This window comes from Lampris incognitus, chromosome 13 (assembly GCF_029633865.1).
Source record: "Lampris incognitus isolate fLamInc1 chromosome 13, fLamInc1.hap2, whole genome shotgun sequence".
Lineage (NCBI taxonomy): Eukaryota > Metazoa > Chordata > Actinopteri > Lampriformes > Lampridae > Lampris > Lampris incognitus.
This window is the reverse complement of record NC_079223.1, coordinates 29,937,499-29,952,723: the sequence shown is the minus strand read 5'-3', so window position 1 is coordinate 29,952,723 and position 15,225 is coordinate 29,937,499. Positions and strand designations below refer to the sequence as shown.

The window sequence follows — 15,225 nt, the reverse complement described above, 5'->3', positions numbered from 1 at the left end:
GCCATCACAGGGCCCACAAACACACACACACACACATACACACACACACACACACACACACACACACACACACACACACACACACACACACACACACACACACACACACACATTCATACCTAGGGACAGTTTACTATGGCCAATTCACCTGACCTACATGTCTTTGGACTGTGGGAGGAAACCGGAGCACCCGGAGGAAACCCACGCATACACGGGGAGAACATGCAAACTCCACACAGAGGACGACCCGCAATGGCCCCAAATGTTGGACAATCCCGAGACTTGAACCCAGGACCCTCTTGCTGTGAGGCGACCGTGCTAACCACTGTGCCACCGTGCCACCCTACAATGCATAGTCATCATCCATAAAATAAAAAAAAAATTAATTTGTGTTTTGGACACTAATGTACAGGTATAAACAAAGAGATTCACACACACCGGTCACACAATTTTTCACACAAATTTTTTTTTATTTTTTTTAATTTATGCATCATGTAACTTCTTTTGTAGATTGTTTAGTATTTGAAAGTATTTGAAGGTAATTCACATAGTATGTGAATTTTGTCCATTTCACTTATAGCAGGTCTGAAAAAAAAAGAATCTTTGGAGTGAAAGTACCAAAAAAAATCATCAGTAATCCCTCCTCTTCCTTTTTCCAAGTTAAGGGTGCCTAACACATAGCTTCGCCATGGTGTTTGACAAAACAGGAAATGCAAGTACAGATAAACTAGCAGTGATATAAGAAAGGCATGTAAAGAAAAGACAAAGCAAGGAAATTGTACAAACACAGAGAATTTGGATCAGCATGTACAGTCCATCCAATATATGGGTGTGCATGCATGCACCTTTACATTCCTGCACATATGTGTGTGATGTGAGTGTAGAGGAAGGCACAGGGCAGCACTAATGATAGTACCAGTGACATTCCACCCCTGTCACAAGTAGAGGACAGACAATGTGTTAGCACGCAGGTTGAAAACTCACCTCTTCAAGAACTACTACCTTGTCACTGGCTCATAGCACTTATTGTATTCACTCATTTTAAAAAAAAATTGTGTGCTTTTACTTTAGCACTGGTTTTGCTCTTAGCTGCTTGTTTAGAGAGAGGATGCACTTATGACCTCTGATGACTAGTAGTTCTCCTGATGTCCTACGTTAAATGCACGTATTGTAAGTCGCTTTGGATAGAAGTGTCGGCTAAATGACTGTAATGTAATGCAATGTAATGTGAAAGAAGTGGCTACAGGGTAGTACAGAGTGGCTGGTAAGAAGGGAGGAGAGGTCTTAACCCCCCCCCCCCCCCACACACTCCATCCCTTGACCCCAGCCTCGTCTGAGGTTCTCTTCTCCTTTGACGTGGGGAATGGCCCCCTGGAGGTGCGCTTGGAGGCAGGCATCCCGCTCAACAACAACAGGTGGCATCGGGTGCAGGTGGAGCGGAACGTCAAGGAGGCATCACTACGAGTCGATGCGCTCCCCGCCGTCTCACAGGAGGCTCCCGCTGATGGACACATCCACCTGCAGCTCAACAGCCAGCTATTCATAGGTAGGACGGAGTGGGTTTGTGTGTGTGTGTGTGTGTGTGTGTGTGTGTGTGTGGGGGTGTGTGTTTGTGTGTATGTGCATGGCTGCAATTTGCTCCCTTGTTTGTGTTAGGTCAGTGTCTCTGTGTTTGGGTCTTTGAGCTTGACCTTGTTTGTGTGTGTGTGTGTGTGTGTGTGTGTGTGTGTGTGTGTGTGTGTGTGTGTGTGTGTGTGTGTGTGTGTGTGTGTGTGTGTGTGTGTGTGTGTATGTGTGTTTCTCTCTCTCAGTGTCTGTCTCTCTGTCTCTCTCTTTCACTCACACACTCTTCATTCAGTCTTCTGTCAGTATAAATATCCATTCAGGGAACAAGGAAATGTTCACTCTGTCTCTTCTAGTTAATCCAAAATATTCACCTGTCACAGAGAATAAAGGCTCAAATATAAGCAAGAGTAGCTGAGTGAAGTCAAATTAGGTGTTAAAAACTCAAACACTTCTACGACGTTGCAGAGAAGTGGAATATATGTAAAAACCATGAAGACATTTTATGACTAAAATGTGCTAATGAAATCATGCAGGTGCATCTTTACAGTACATAGATTGTAAAAAAAAGAAGAAGCAAATCCCAGGCAATGGGGAGGGGGCGTTAAATTCAACATCTCATCGTGTAGTCAAAACTGATACTTCTACCCCAAGTACATCTGCAATGCTCAGCACATAAAGGACTATGTGCTTGCCTGCTGTAACCTTGGATCACTGGAGCAGACTTGAGCCCAGTCCATTAGTTTAAACTGTCCTTCTCCAGCAAATCTCGTTGAAATGCTCTACCCCTATAGAAATCTTCTCATTTCCACAGTCTTGTGAGTCTCTTAAAATGATACTCTTTTACAATTTTAGATTAGATTAGATTGGACTGAATTCTATTGATCTCTGGAGAAACGGGGTCATCGCAGTGCAAATAACTGGATATCGTGTATGAATAAATAGGATATAGATGGTAACACAGTTTATGAGAGGGAAAAACATAACATGACATAATTATAAAAAATAGACGATGTTGAGAAAATACAGAAACGGAAATATGAATATGAAAAATAAATGAATCTAAAGGATATATATGCAACATGCAAGAAAGGTCATAGAAATTTGAATCATCAGCTGTATGCTGTATGAAATTTAAATTAAATTAATTTAATGAGTTTATTAATTTAATGAGAGGGAAAAACATAACATGGCATAATCATAAAAAATAGACCATATTGAGAAAATACAGAAATGCAAATATGAATAATAAATGAAAAATGAATTAATCTATACATATCCAGCATGCACAAAAGGTCATAGAAAGTTGAATCATCAGCTGTGTGCTGTATAAAGTTTACAGAGCACTTGTCTGCATAAGGGTGGCTGTTTATTGAAAATTGCCCGTTTTGTACGCTTGACACAACACAATGTTGCCGAGTCAATGCTCAGTGGACAATGAGAAGAGATTTCATGCATTCAAGTTCAAGTACTTTCTGTTGTGTTATGTTAGGAGGCACAGCGTCCAGACAGAAGGGCTTCAGGGGCTGCATCCGCTCACTGCAGCTTAACGGGGTCACTCTGGACCTGGAGGAGAGAGCTAAGATCACACCTGGGGTCCGGCCCGGCTGCCCAGGACACTGCAGCAGCTACGGCTCGCTCTGCCAGAATCAGGGCCGCTGTGTGGAGAGGCCCCGTGGTTTCTCCTGTGATTGTGGCCTGACAGCCTACTCTGGTGCCCTGTGTCAAAAAGGTACACACACACCAACGCTGGAGTCTATTAGATAGGAATATATACAAACACGAACACTTGCACACATTGGACCCTTCTGTCATAGAGGTGTACATACACACACGCATGCAAAAAGTCCCACACACAAACATATACTCCAGCCTTGTGTCATACACACATGCACACGCGTGCACACGCGTGCACACGCACGCACACACACACACACACACACACACTGCCATGCATAAAGTCACTGTAATCATTTGTGCAACACAAGTGTTTCACAATCTCTCCCATATATAACCCACTAACTAGGATGTATAAACGCACACTGAGCACAAAAAATAAATTGGAATGCTTGAAAATTAAATTCATTAAATGCTTGCAAGTGTATCATCTATTAAGGAAAAATATGTTAGAAAAGGTTATGATTCCTCATTGATTGTTCTCTGCAGTGGTTATGGGTTATATACCCATGATGCAGTAGGTGATACAAGGAACAGCTAAATATGGTGGCCATCCTCAAGGTAGCTGTAACCTTGAAGGAAAACATGTTCAAGCGTCTTATTAAGCAGTGTGTGGCAATCAACACATCTTAGCTGTGATACAATTTCCATGTTCAATTTCCATGTTAAAAAAATGGTTATGAAATGATCAGTACATTTTCTACGTATTATAAATTTGGTAAAGGTTTTGTTAAAAAAAATTAATTGTCATCAATGTTATCAATTTACATTAATAGTATGTAAAAAAAAATCTTAACATAAAATTCACCCTCACAAGAGGGTAAATCTCTCAGCGTGTCATTAACCTGCTGTTTTGAGGCAATAAACCATAGCATAGGGGTTTATACTATGGCCATGAGTCAATTAAAGAGCTGTTTCAGACCTTCGTGTTTTATAATGACTTTTATATGGCTTTCTTTTCACATGGCAACTAGTGTATTCCATCTGCCTTTGTTTTCTCTGGCTCACTAATTAGGCAAAGCCAAAAGGTGCAAAGATAGTGTAAATATATAAATCATTTGCTTCATTCTCCCTGGGGGGCTAATTATAATCATGAGAGAATGCAGAGATAGTGTAAACCTATAAATTGTGTTATCCCTTGGAAGTAATTCATATGTGTTATAAAGTAAGGGAAACAGATCTTACAGGTCGAATAAATCAACAGTCGTTATTTATCAAGCAAAATATTTACATAATTGTTTTGAATTCCTTCGGATATATAAGTAACTTGAGAAAAACTGCTGTAAGTGCAATAACTTGTGTTTTGTTATGAATATCTCTGGTGTGGTCCCCACTCCATCAAAGATGTCTGCCAGTTTCAAAATTGTGCAGCCAGCCTTTTTAGGACAGTAGTCGCTGCTCCACCCTGCTGCTCCTGGGAGGGCTGCAGACTACCACATGCTTCCTCCGATACATGTGGAGTCGCCAGCCACTTCTTTTCACCTCACAGTGAGGAGTTTCACCAGGAGGACATAGTGCATGGGAGGCTCAAGATAATCCCCCCAGTAACCCCTCTCCTCTGAAAAGGCACCCCGACTGACCAGAGGAGGCGCTAGTGCAGTGACCAGGACACATACCCACATCTGGCTTCCCACCCGCAGACATGGCCAGTTGTGTCTTTAGGGACGCCTGACCAAGCCAGAGGTAACAGGAGGATTTCAACCGGCGATCCCCATGTTGGTAGGCAACAGAATAGACCGCTACGCCACCCGGACGCCCCACCCCCCAAAATAAAAAAAATCAGTTTAATAGTTTCATTGTGCAAATGTGATAACATAACACGCTGAAAAAGAAAACCTAAGAGCATCTAAGAATGTATTTCAAAGAATAGGTAAGAATCTAAGAGGATTTTAAAATATCTGTGGGACAAGAGAGCACAGGAAACAAGATGGCTAAAGAACCATCCAGTTTGAGGCCAAACTCACTGATGTCACTTCCTTTCCCTCAGAGGTATCAGCCATCTTTAAATCTGGGACCTCAGTGCACTACATTTTCCAGGAGCCCTTTGATGTGGGCAGGAACAGCAGCACACCACCGACCTCCATCTTCTCTGATATGACGCTGAGAGGCGAGAACATTTCCCTGAACTTCAGGACCAGTCAGAGTCCAGTTCTCCTCCTCTACATCACCTCCTATTACAGAGAATACCTTGCCCTGCTGGTCAACAAGTATGGTGAGGAGGACACAGGGAGGACTTTCATACCCGAAAGGGTGGCTGGGGGAGAGGGGGTCAGTCATTGGGTTATCCGAAGGGAACATCTCATGGTCATGTACCTTGATTTTACCACGACGCTAACACTATTACATTGTGACAACGAGACCAAATTCAGCTCAGTTAGTAAAAGGTGTGATGTGTCAATCATCCGGACCCTCTTTTACAATCGGCTTAGACATGTCATTTGTATACAGGTCTTAGATCGAGATTAGGAAAAATGCATATTAATACCAGGTGTAAACGCACACGGCATGTGTTGCTATCACAATGTGATTGGGTCTGCCAGACCCCCTCTGGTGGTGATCTGGGTTACGTTGTGGTCAGAACTCAGGCAGGACAGGCAAATGGAAATGCAAGCCACGGAGTGTGATCAAATTTGTGAGAAAATGTATGCCAAGTGGGTAGAAATGTCATCGCTGCAGCCAGTAATCAGATGTATCCAAAAGTTTTTCAGCCTGTTAGCCTTCACTGAACTCTTGACATGAGCCACTCCCATCACTCATTCATATTCTTCCTTTTCTGCACAGGCGTGGTAGCAATTTAAGCATTTACAGCAGCAGCAAATGAGACAGCTACATGACGAGTCATAAATAAATATTTTTTACACTTTGCAGAGGGTAACGTGTCGTGAATATTTTTAATGTTATTAGATTAATTTTCCACCTTCAGGTGTTAATAGTGTGCACAAAAAAATAAATATAGTTTTATTACAACATGGACTCAAAGCAGATAAAGAGAAGCCTTATAAATAATTGATGTAAATGCAAATGCCATGACATTATCCAGATAACACGCACATACAGGTTGCCTGTTAACACCAGAAGCAAATTGGACCCCATAGCTGTACACTGTCAAAGTTTGATAGAACATAGCTTTAAGTTTGTCATTTCCAGTCATTGCACATCACAGAAAGCTTTAATTTTCATTGCCCAGCTGAGGGGCTTGCTCCTTGTTACCTCCTGGTTTTGTCCTCTTTTTGTCTATTCCCTATTAACTTCATAATGTTAGTTAGTTGATGCTGGGTCTATGATGGTGTCTGTGCCAAAACAAAATGTTGGATGTGTGGGACTCTGAAGAAAAATGGCAGGTGATCTTTTTTTTTCTGTTAATAACTGGGTGATTTCACTCAAGCGGATGCCTGTCAAAAGAATCAGGCAACCAAGCCAAGGTTAAAGTAACATACAGGGCTCTACCTTACACCCGACACAACGTGGTGCCAAGCACAACACAAGTGTCTTTGCTGGTTTCAGACTGATGCAGTTGTCATTTTCCTCATTCAGCGTCCATATTGTTTAAATAGCAAATGTACTTGCATCTTAGCGCCCATGGGCATGTTGTTCTTGAAGTGAGGTGGGGTCAAGTACATTGTTGGCGCATTGTTGTCTTGAGGCAGCAGAAAGCGATTGCGTGATTCAACAGCAAAAACTTGGTCCTAAGTCAATGGTGCAGTATTTTACCGTTATTTTAAGGGCACATTATTAAGATAGTAATTTGCGCCTACATAGGCGAGCTTACAATGCCCTACTACTTGGAAAATCCGCCATTATGATAGCAATCCGCCGAAGTGGACACTGACCTGGCTGATAAAGGGAGTGGGAGATGACACTCTGATTGGTTTATTTCATGTTACGCACAAAACACACCTATGATTAATGAAGAGACTAAGTACAACCTTTTGAACCTTGCGCCTTAGTTTGCACTGAGATGATCCACCATTGAACTAGCAAAATTGGATTTTGACATGCCCTAAATGCACTTGTGCCATGCGCTTTAGACCATGCGGTTACATCGTTAAAATAGAGCCCTTAATCTTCTTGTGCTCCCATTCCCACTCTGCTCCTCCATTCTCTCCTTTTCATTTTCCTTTTCTTTTCCTTTTTCAGTCTTTCCTTTTCCTTTTCACTAATTTCTCTTTCCAACCCTCCCCTCCTCTCTCCCTTCCTCTCCACTTTCTTTTCGCTTCTCCCCACTCCCCTCCTTTCTGCTCGTCTTCACCCTCCTAAACCCATCCCTCTGTCCTCCCCTCTCCTGCCCATTTCTCCCCTACCTCTCTTTAACCTCTCCATCTCTTTTTTCTTCTTCTCCCCTTCCTTCGTTTCTCTTCCGTTCTACTCTCCTTTCCTCTCATCTCCCTGCTTCTTTTGTTTGTGTGAATGGTTTCTTTATGACCCTGAGGAGAACTATTATAGCAATGTGCTTATTTTGAAAAATGTTCTGGCTATATAGTGGTTGATAGGTTCCATATAAAGACAAACATCAGTATGTTTTATTAATTTGCCATACACCTCCATGTCTAAAGAACTTGTCAATTCAGCCTTTACAATGCTCAGCCAGGTAATTTGAATTTTAAATGACTAATTTGAGGAATAACCCTAATATAGACAGCAATCCAACTAAATTAGCTGCAGATAGATTGTGCCAATAGCCTAGTGCTAATGACGCAGAGAGAGTTGATAGATGGCATTGCAAAAGACTTAATTCAAGTAATCGGACAGATAAATGCACTTAAACTGAAGCGCACAATTAAATCTATGGCAGGGGTTTCTGTTGGAGGGCTCCAAGATAGCCTCTCTGTCTCGCTTTCTCTCGCTCCCTCTTCCTATCCCCCTCCTCTCTCTATCTGCCTCCCTCACTGTCTGTAACACTCGTTGACCTCCAAGACTGCATGCGTTCACCTTTCACCATTATTATGCAAGATATGCTCTAATAACCAATGATTATTCTCTCTGGGTGTGGGCTTCTGCAGAAAAATGGAGAAAACAAGACAAGTTTTAATAAGGCTCAGTGACTTTGTGCAAAGAGACAATTTGAAGCATCATTTGCCATCGCTCATCTTTGTCTCAGCGTTGGCAAAGCCAGTCACAAGAAAATCGCAAGGCTTTCATCTCAGTGACTTGGAAATTCTAAAAACCTATTTGATTCAGTGTAGCATTATTGATGGAAATTAGCTCTAATCCTCTTAATATTGAATGCTTTGTTGTTCATTTTTTCAGCTACTGTGTCTTTGAGCATTCATATTCCTTTTTTAATAAAACGATTAATATACAGCGTGATCAAAGCAGAGGAAAAGGGCATTTTCATTAAAAGAAAATACATAGTAAACATTTTCGATAATTCTCAGTAATTGTACTTTGCTCAAAGCAAAGATACTTCATGTACTGTGCATATTGTTATGCTGTTTTGTTTTGTTCTGTGTGTGTCTCTGTGTGTGTGGTGCTCTGTTTTGTTTATATGATGTAAAGACAAGCTGGAGTTGAGGTATAAGCTGGAGAGCAGCAGGGATGCTGAGGTGCTGAGGAGCGGAGTTAGAAACCTAGCCAATGGACAGCTACACTCACTCACCATCAGAAGACAAGCAAGAGCTGTTTCCATCCAGGTAATACATGCTTGCTCTCTCTCTCTCTCTCTCTCTCTCTCTCTCTCTCTCTCTCTCTCTCTCTCTCTCTCTGACCCACACACATGCACACATACAGTGGAGTGCATAAATTTGGGCAGCCCTGGTCAAAATGCCTTTTACAATTAATATTTAAGTGAACAGAAGCTAACCTGACCTCTAAATGGTACAAAATTAAACATGACACAAATTTTAAAGCAACTTTTACTTTTTACTTCAAATTTTGACAGTTTCAAAATAATTAAAAAAGGAAAAAGGTTCTGTGTAAATGTTTGGGAACCCTGTTAGTTAGTACTTTGTAACCCCTCATCAGGCAGCTATAACAGCTTGCAAATGCTGCCTGAGTTTTTCCCACGGTTGTTAACACGGCACAGAAAAGTCACTGCAGTGTGATACTTTGGAGGGCATGGAGTTACTTCAGAATAAGTAGTTCAGCCCTGGAATTATAGTCACCCAACTCACTGAAGCCCTAACAAGTAAATCACCTGGGCCTGGGTCTTAGAAATCATCTTTTTAGATAGTAACAAAAGAGTAATCCAAAAGGGTTCCCAAACTTTTGCAGAGGGCCCTTTTCCTTTTTTATCATTTAAAAACAGTCTACTACTACTACTACTACTACTACTACTACTACTACTTTTGGCTGCTGCCTTTAGCGATCATTTAAAATTTTTCATTTTAAATTATTTAATCATTCATCATATAAAAAAAGTAAAAATGCAGTGTGTTACTTTAAAATTTGCAGAACTTATGTTTAACTTTGTACCATTTAGAGTTCAGGTTTGCTTTCAATCGCTTAGGGGTTAACTGTAACAGACATTTAAAGCAGACATATCCATAAACATACAATGCTACCAATTCACTACTGTTCAAGATGCTTTGGTATGATTGTCAAAAAAAAAAAGTCACACACATTTGGTTAATTGACAAACTATGCTATGATTAACTGTTGGTATAAACAAGACTATGAAGACGTTCATCTTGTTGCTGCCATTGTCTCTCTGGTTATGGTAGGTTGACTCGTATTGAGCAGCTAGGTCAGCAGTGCTTCCCTCCCAAAGGAGAATATATATTTTCTCTACCTATCTTGATATGAAGGCATGTGGAATTATTTTGGTTGAATTCATACGTGGGTATTTGATTTATTTTGTGTTAAGAGAAAGTGCAGCACCTTCCAAAAGTTTTTTTACATCTTGATGACCATGCTTTCATGTGTCAGACTGTATTGTACTTTATTCATTTTTCTAGGTTTCTTTATGTAAATGTTCCAAGTAATGTGTTTTACTTGATTTTTGTTGCTAATTGCTTGATTCAAAGGTTTCAGTATCATTTGACTGAGGCCACTCTTTTTAGGGTTTGGCTCCAAGCTATAATGACTCCTGATCTCTCTTGAAGTGGAGTCAACCGAAGTCAGTTTGGTTGACTCTTATTTAAAATGTGTCCAGAATTTTGGGGCTCTTTTGGGGTATATATTACCAAAGAGAATTGGTGTAATTCTGCCCCATGTGCATATTGGTGCATTTCTCGATTTAATCAAAATATTATCAAATTTTTCAAACATTCTGCATGTTAGGAATGCTGCTAGGTGTTCGTCCCATGTAGTATTGGTATGTTAACTGAGGGAACAGGCACCTTACTTCCAGGTACAATACTCAATAGGCTGGATCACACCATCAAATAAATTGCTTCATTTTTTATATATATATATATATATATATATATATATATATTGTAAGTAGGCTGGTATAGGATTTTCTTCTTACTGCAAAGACAATTTGTTGAACTTTTTATGTTAGTACAATGACCGTGATTTTCAAACCACCTGATGCATTTATGAACACACTCAGGTAGGTGTAAAACATGGTGTAGACAAGATAGAGGCCGCCAAGAATGAACTGGTGTCTTTGTCCCTGAAATCTGGGCCTTTTCGGATTGACCATAATCGAGGTCTTTTAAAGTTTGCTGTCATGATCCACTCCTGGCTGTGCTTCTGTAGCCGGGCCCGGTGTTGCTGGTAATCCAGCGGCTGTGTCTGACGGTGACACCGGGTCATCTGCATAGCAAAGAGACTTGATTTGTGTGTCATGCAGACTTTTCTTTTTTTTTAGTTGTACTACTTAAGTCAGTGATTATAATATTAAACAGGGTTGGACTCACCAGAGACGAGCCCCGTCTCCAACCTCGCCTTCGGGTGAAAAACATTAGTTCTCAATGGACATTTATTTTCCAGTTTAATTGTTCTAAATTTCACCCCCAATGCAATGTTTTAAAGCAGTTTGTCGGAAAGACCTTTGTGCCAATTAGAACAAATATTGTTTTTTGTTTTTTTTAATCAACACACATTTGCACATTTTCTAATTAGGGCATGCAGGGCATCTCCCTTTCCTCCTCTCTTGTTCTCTGTCTACATTCACACACACACACACACACACACTAACATGCTCACATACAGATTGTGACAGCCACAGCTCCATCTGCCCTTAAAGGAACTGGGACCACTGAGCCTGTTGTTCCCAGGCCCTGTTATAACCTATTGGCCCCAAACACCAGTGGACCACTCTTCCCCACACACCATAATTTGTTCATTTGGCATTTTTCTTTTTTGTTTTTAGCTACTACAACACCCCCATACCATCCATTCCACACATCCACTCACTATACTACTGTTGAAACTGATTTCCACATTACAGTGAATATGTATTTATTCATTCCTTTATTTTGTAAATAAATACTTGTTTTTTATGCTACCATATAGTACCATAGAATACCATGCAGTTTAAAGACAGTTTCCAGAGGCGGTCAGACAGATCAATAGTACACACACACGCACACACACACACAGACACACACACATAATGCAAATGTCTGGTATACTTTTTTCATTTTATTTGATTAATTGCTTTTTTTCTTTATTACTTATCCACCTTAGGTAGAGAATGCCTGGGCACAATAACTTCATTGTATAGATTCTCTTTTATACAAATGACAATAAACTGAACTCAAATTAACATTTTTCTTCCTTCGCAATAGCCCATGTGGGTGCAACAGGGTTATCAAATCAGTCACAAAAAAATCAGTCTCATAAAATCAGTCTCATAAATACATGAACCGTTAATTTTGGTGTTTAATATTTTATAACTTAACTGCTAAAATTGACGGAATAAGCAAATCAGTCTCATTAAATCAATCTCGTGAACCAATCTCATAAAATTATTAACCATTAATTTTGGTGTTCAATAGCTATAATCGAACTTTCAAAATGGAATGATCATTATTGCATCAATTTGAGTACCAGTACTTGGCAGAGGATGACCTCAGTGAGTACTGTCACAAAACAGGCAGGACAACGACTTCAATGAAAACAGTTTATCAGAACAATCAATTAAAAAAAAGAAAATTGACTGATACTAATCAGTTGCAATCAAACTGAGCAGCAATGTGATGATCAAGGCACAAAAGGTGATATGAGGTAGTGAGGCTGTGCAAATGTGTGTGTGTGTGTGTGTGCATGTGTGAGAGAGACGCACATGCGGGTACTGTGCACTGAAGAGCGAAGATGTGTGGAGGTGCTTGTGAGAGAAAGGCTTGCACAGCTGCGCAGGCGAGATGGCGTGCAGAATGGGACTGTGATAAGATTAAGACAAAGAGAGGGGTTAGAGAGAAAGAGAGAGCAGTGCATGTGTGATCTACCTGAAATAGTTTTGCAAAAAAAAAAATGAAAGTAGCAAATGAACAAAAGAAAGTAGACGGCCTATCTAACAAACTCCATGTGAATCGATGTGTGCAACTGAATAGCGAATGAATTCAAACAATAGTACTTTTCTCAAGTAACAAGGGAAGATTCAGACAAAAGAAAAAAATTAAAAACTACCAGCATATGTAACACCTCCTACTTGAATCACAGTATGTACCTAGATCACAGATGATTTCAACTAACAAGACTTTTCTCATGTGAGATAATTTGACCACTAAACCAACTCTGCCACTACACTACGAGGCTAAATCTTGCCCGGACGTCAGCCTTACTTGAGATTGCTCTTTTGCAGTGATCAGAATCATTGTGGTCTGATGAACAATGCAGGGCACAGGTTCAGGAAAACAGTTTCTTTTCCTGGTTGTCCGGTGTGGAAGTGCAACTTCACAGGAAAACAGTCTCTTTTCTTTCCCAGCTCATCAGCTGAAAGATCTTCGATGCTCCATCGGTCATCAGATGATCTTGGAGGACTCTAAGTGGTGTTTGCGTTGAAATTAAATGAAAAGAAAAGGGATCCAGTCGCATTCTCTTTCTGTGAGAACTGTGTGGCTTGCAGGAAAAGTTAACTGGTAGTAACAACCGGTTAGCAGATGAATAAGACTAGATTATCTTCCAATAAAACAGGGGCCAGTGGTAATGTGAAGACACGTGGTCCTTCGTTCTTCGGTTCTTCTGCAGGAAAAGGTATCTCTAAATGTGTGGTGTACATGGATCCACGTGAGAAAGAGCAAATTTCAATTCCACTATGGTTTTAAGGGTGTAATTGCATCACCGGATATAGTATTGCTATATCCAATAATGTTGCGGTGGATAGAGATCACCTGTGAGGTTGAGCAGGGAGTTATGGGTATTTTAGTCCACTGGCGGCACCGATCCCTACACCCATGAGCTCGTCATAACGAACTACTTCACTATATCTCTCTCTGTGTTTAACTGTTTCCTTTTCACTTCTTGTTCTCCAATAAACACACAAGCGCACAACCACACTCAAATATGGGTAGAGACTGTGCTGAATTCAGTCAATACTGTTATTCGTCCGTCGCAGCGACTAGGACCATCTAGTCATCCTGTGATGGATGACTGATGACTCGTGCAATGATTAAAGTGAGGAAGAGTTGCGTATCATCAACCCCACTCTCTCGTCCGAAACCACCTACTACCAGTAGCAAGACTAGCGAGGCGACTGGCAATGGAGACAGATGCAGATTTTTCCTCAAGGTTTCTTCCCGAAGCCTTTTCCGTAGACTAGTATACCCGCAAGGCAGCGGAGGTTTTGAATCAGAGTTTTCCTTCTCCTAGATGAACTGGCTAACAAGGCTAACGAGCTTCATCTACCCAGGTTTGAAATCAGAGTTGTCCTTCTCCTAGATTGGCTGCCAACCAAGGCTAACGAGTCCAATCGACCGATGCGGTTATACTGCCAGGAACCCAGTCACACCCACAGCAGACTTTGTGAAAACAAGAGGTACTACGAGAAAGTGCTGCAGCAGACACATTTGCATAGGAGCGGCCATATGCTAAGTCAATACTACAATTCACAGAAACCCCAAGAATCCAGAGATATTATTGCCGAAGTATTTCAAATATGTTGATAGTGGATACTTTCTGATCATGAGACTCAAAGATTTCATGTTTGGAGCATATCCAACTCCAGAATGGGATCACTTCACACTGCTAGAATCGGGAGTTAATGTCATTACAGGTACTGTAGATAGATATTAGGGGTGGGACGATTCTCAAATCTCATGGTTCGATACGTCTCACGATTTACGGCTCATTATTTCGATTCAATAAGACACATTACACTACATTATAGTCATTAAGCCGACGCTTTTATCCAAAGTGACTTACAATAAGTGCATTTAACGTAGGAAATCAGGAGAACTACTAGTCATCAGAGGTCAGAAGTGCATCTAAACAAGCATCTAAGAGCAAAACCGGTGCTAAAGTAAAAGTGCAAGAAAGAGATTTTTTTTAATGAGTGAATACAATAAGTGCTAAGAACAAGTAACAGAGTAGTAGTTCTTGAAGAGGTGAGTTTTCAACCTGCGCCGAAAGATGGGCAGTGACTCCGCTGTCCTGACATCAGTGGGGAGTTCATTCCACCACTGTGGGGCCAGGACAGAAAAGAGCCGTGACCGGGTCGATCGGCAGCAGGGGCCTCTGAGCGACAGGGCAACCAGGCATCCCGAGGCAGCAGAGCGAAGTGGTCGGGCGGGGGTGTAGGGCTTGACCATGGCCTGGAGATAGGAAGGAGCTGTTCCTTTCACTGCCCTGTAGGCTAGCACCAGAGTCTTAAACTGGATGCAAGCAGCTACTGGGAGCCAGTGTAGGGACATGAGCAGGGGAGTTGTGTGGGAGAACTTAGGGTGGATGAACACCAGACGAGCTGCAGCTTTTGAACAAGCTCCAGAGGTCTGATGGCCGACACTGGGACGCCAGCAAGGAAGGAGTTGCTGTAGTCCACTCGGGAGATGACCAGAGCCTGGATGAGCACCTGTGCCATCTCGTCGGTGAGGAATGGGCGAATCCTCCTGATGTTATAGAGGAGAAATCTGCAGGAGCGAGCAACCGATGCAACATTTG

The 15,225-nt window shown here is 41.3% G+C and overlaps 1 protein-coding gene across 1 annotated transcript in view; it reads left to right on the top strand.

The window, feature by feature from the left end:
- The window catches only part of LOC130123240 (contactin-associated protein-like 5), a 149,073-nt gene that overhangs the window by 109,504 nt on the left and 24,344 nt on the right, over positions 1-15,225 (top strand). Inside the window, exons 16-19 of the mRNA XM_056292381.1 lie at positions 1,328-1,546; positions 3,056-3,295; positions 5,228-5,452; positions 8,737-8,870. Coding sequence (XP_056148356.1) covers positions 1,328-1,546; positions 3,056-3,295; positions 5,228-5,452; positions 8,737-8,870 — 818 coding nt within the window. The remainder of the gene's footprint in view (positions 1-1,327; positions 1,547-3,055; positions 3,296-5,227; positions 5,453-8,736; positions 8,871-15,225) is intronic.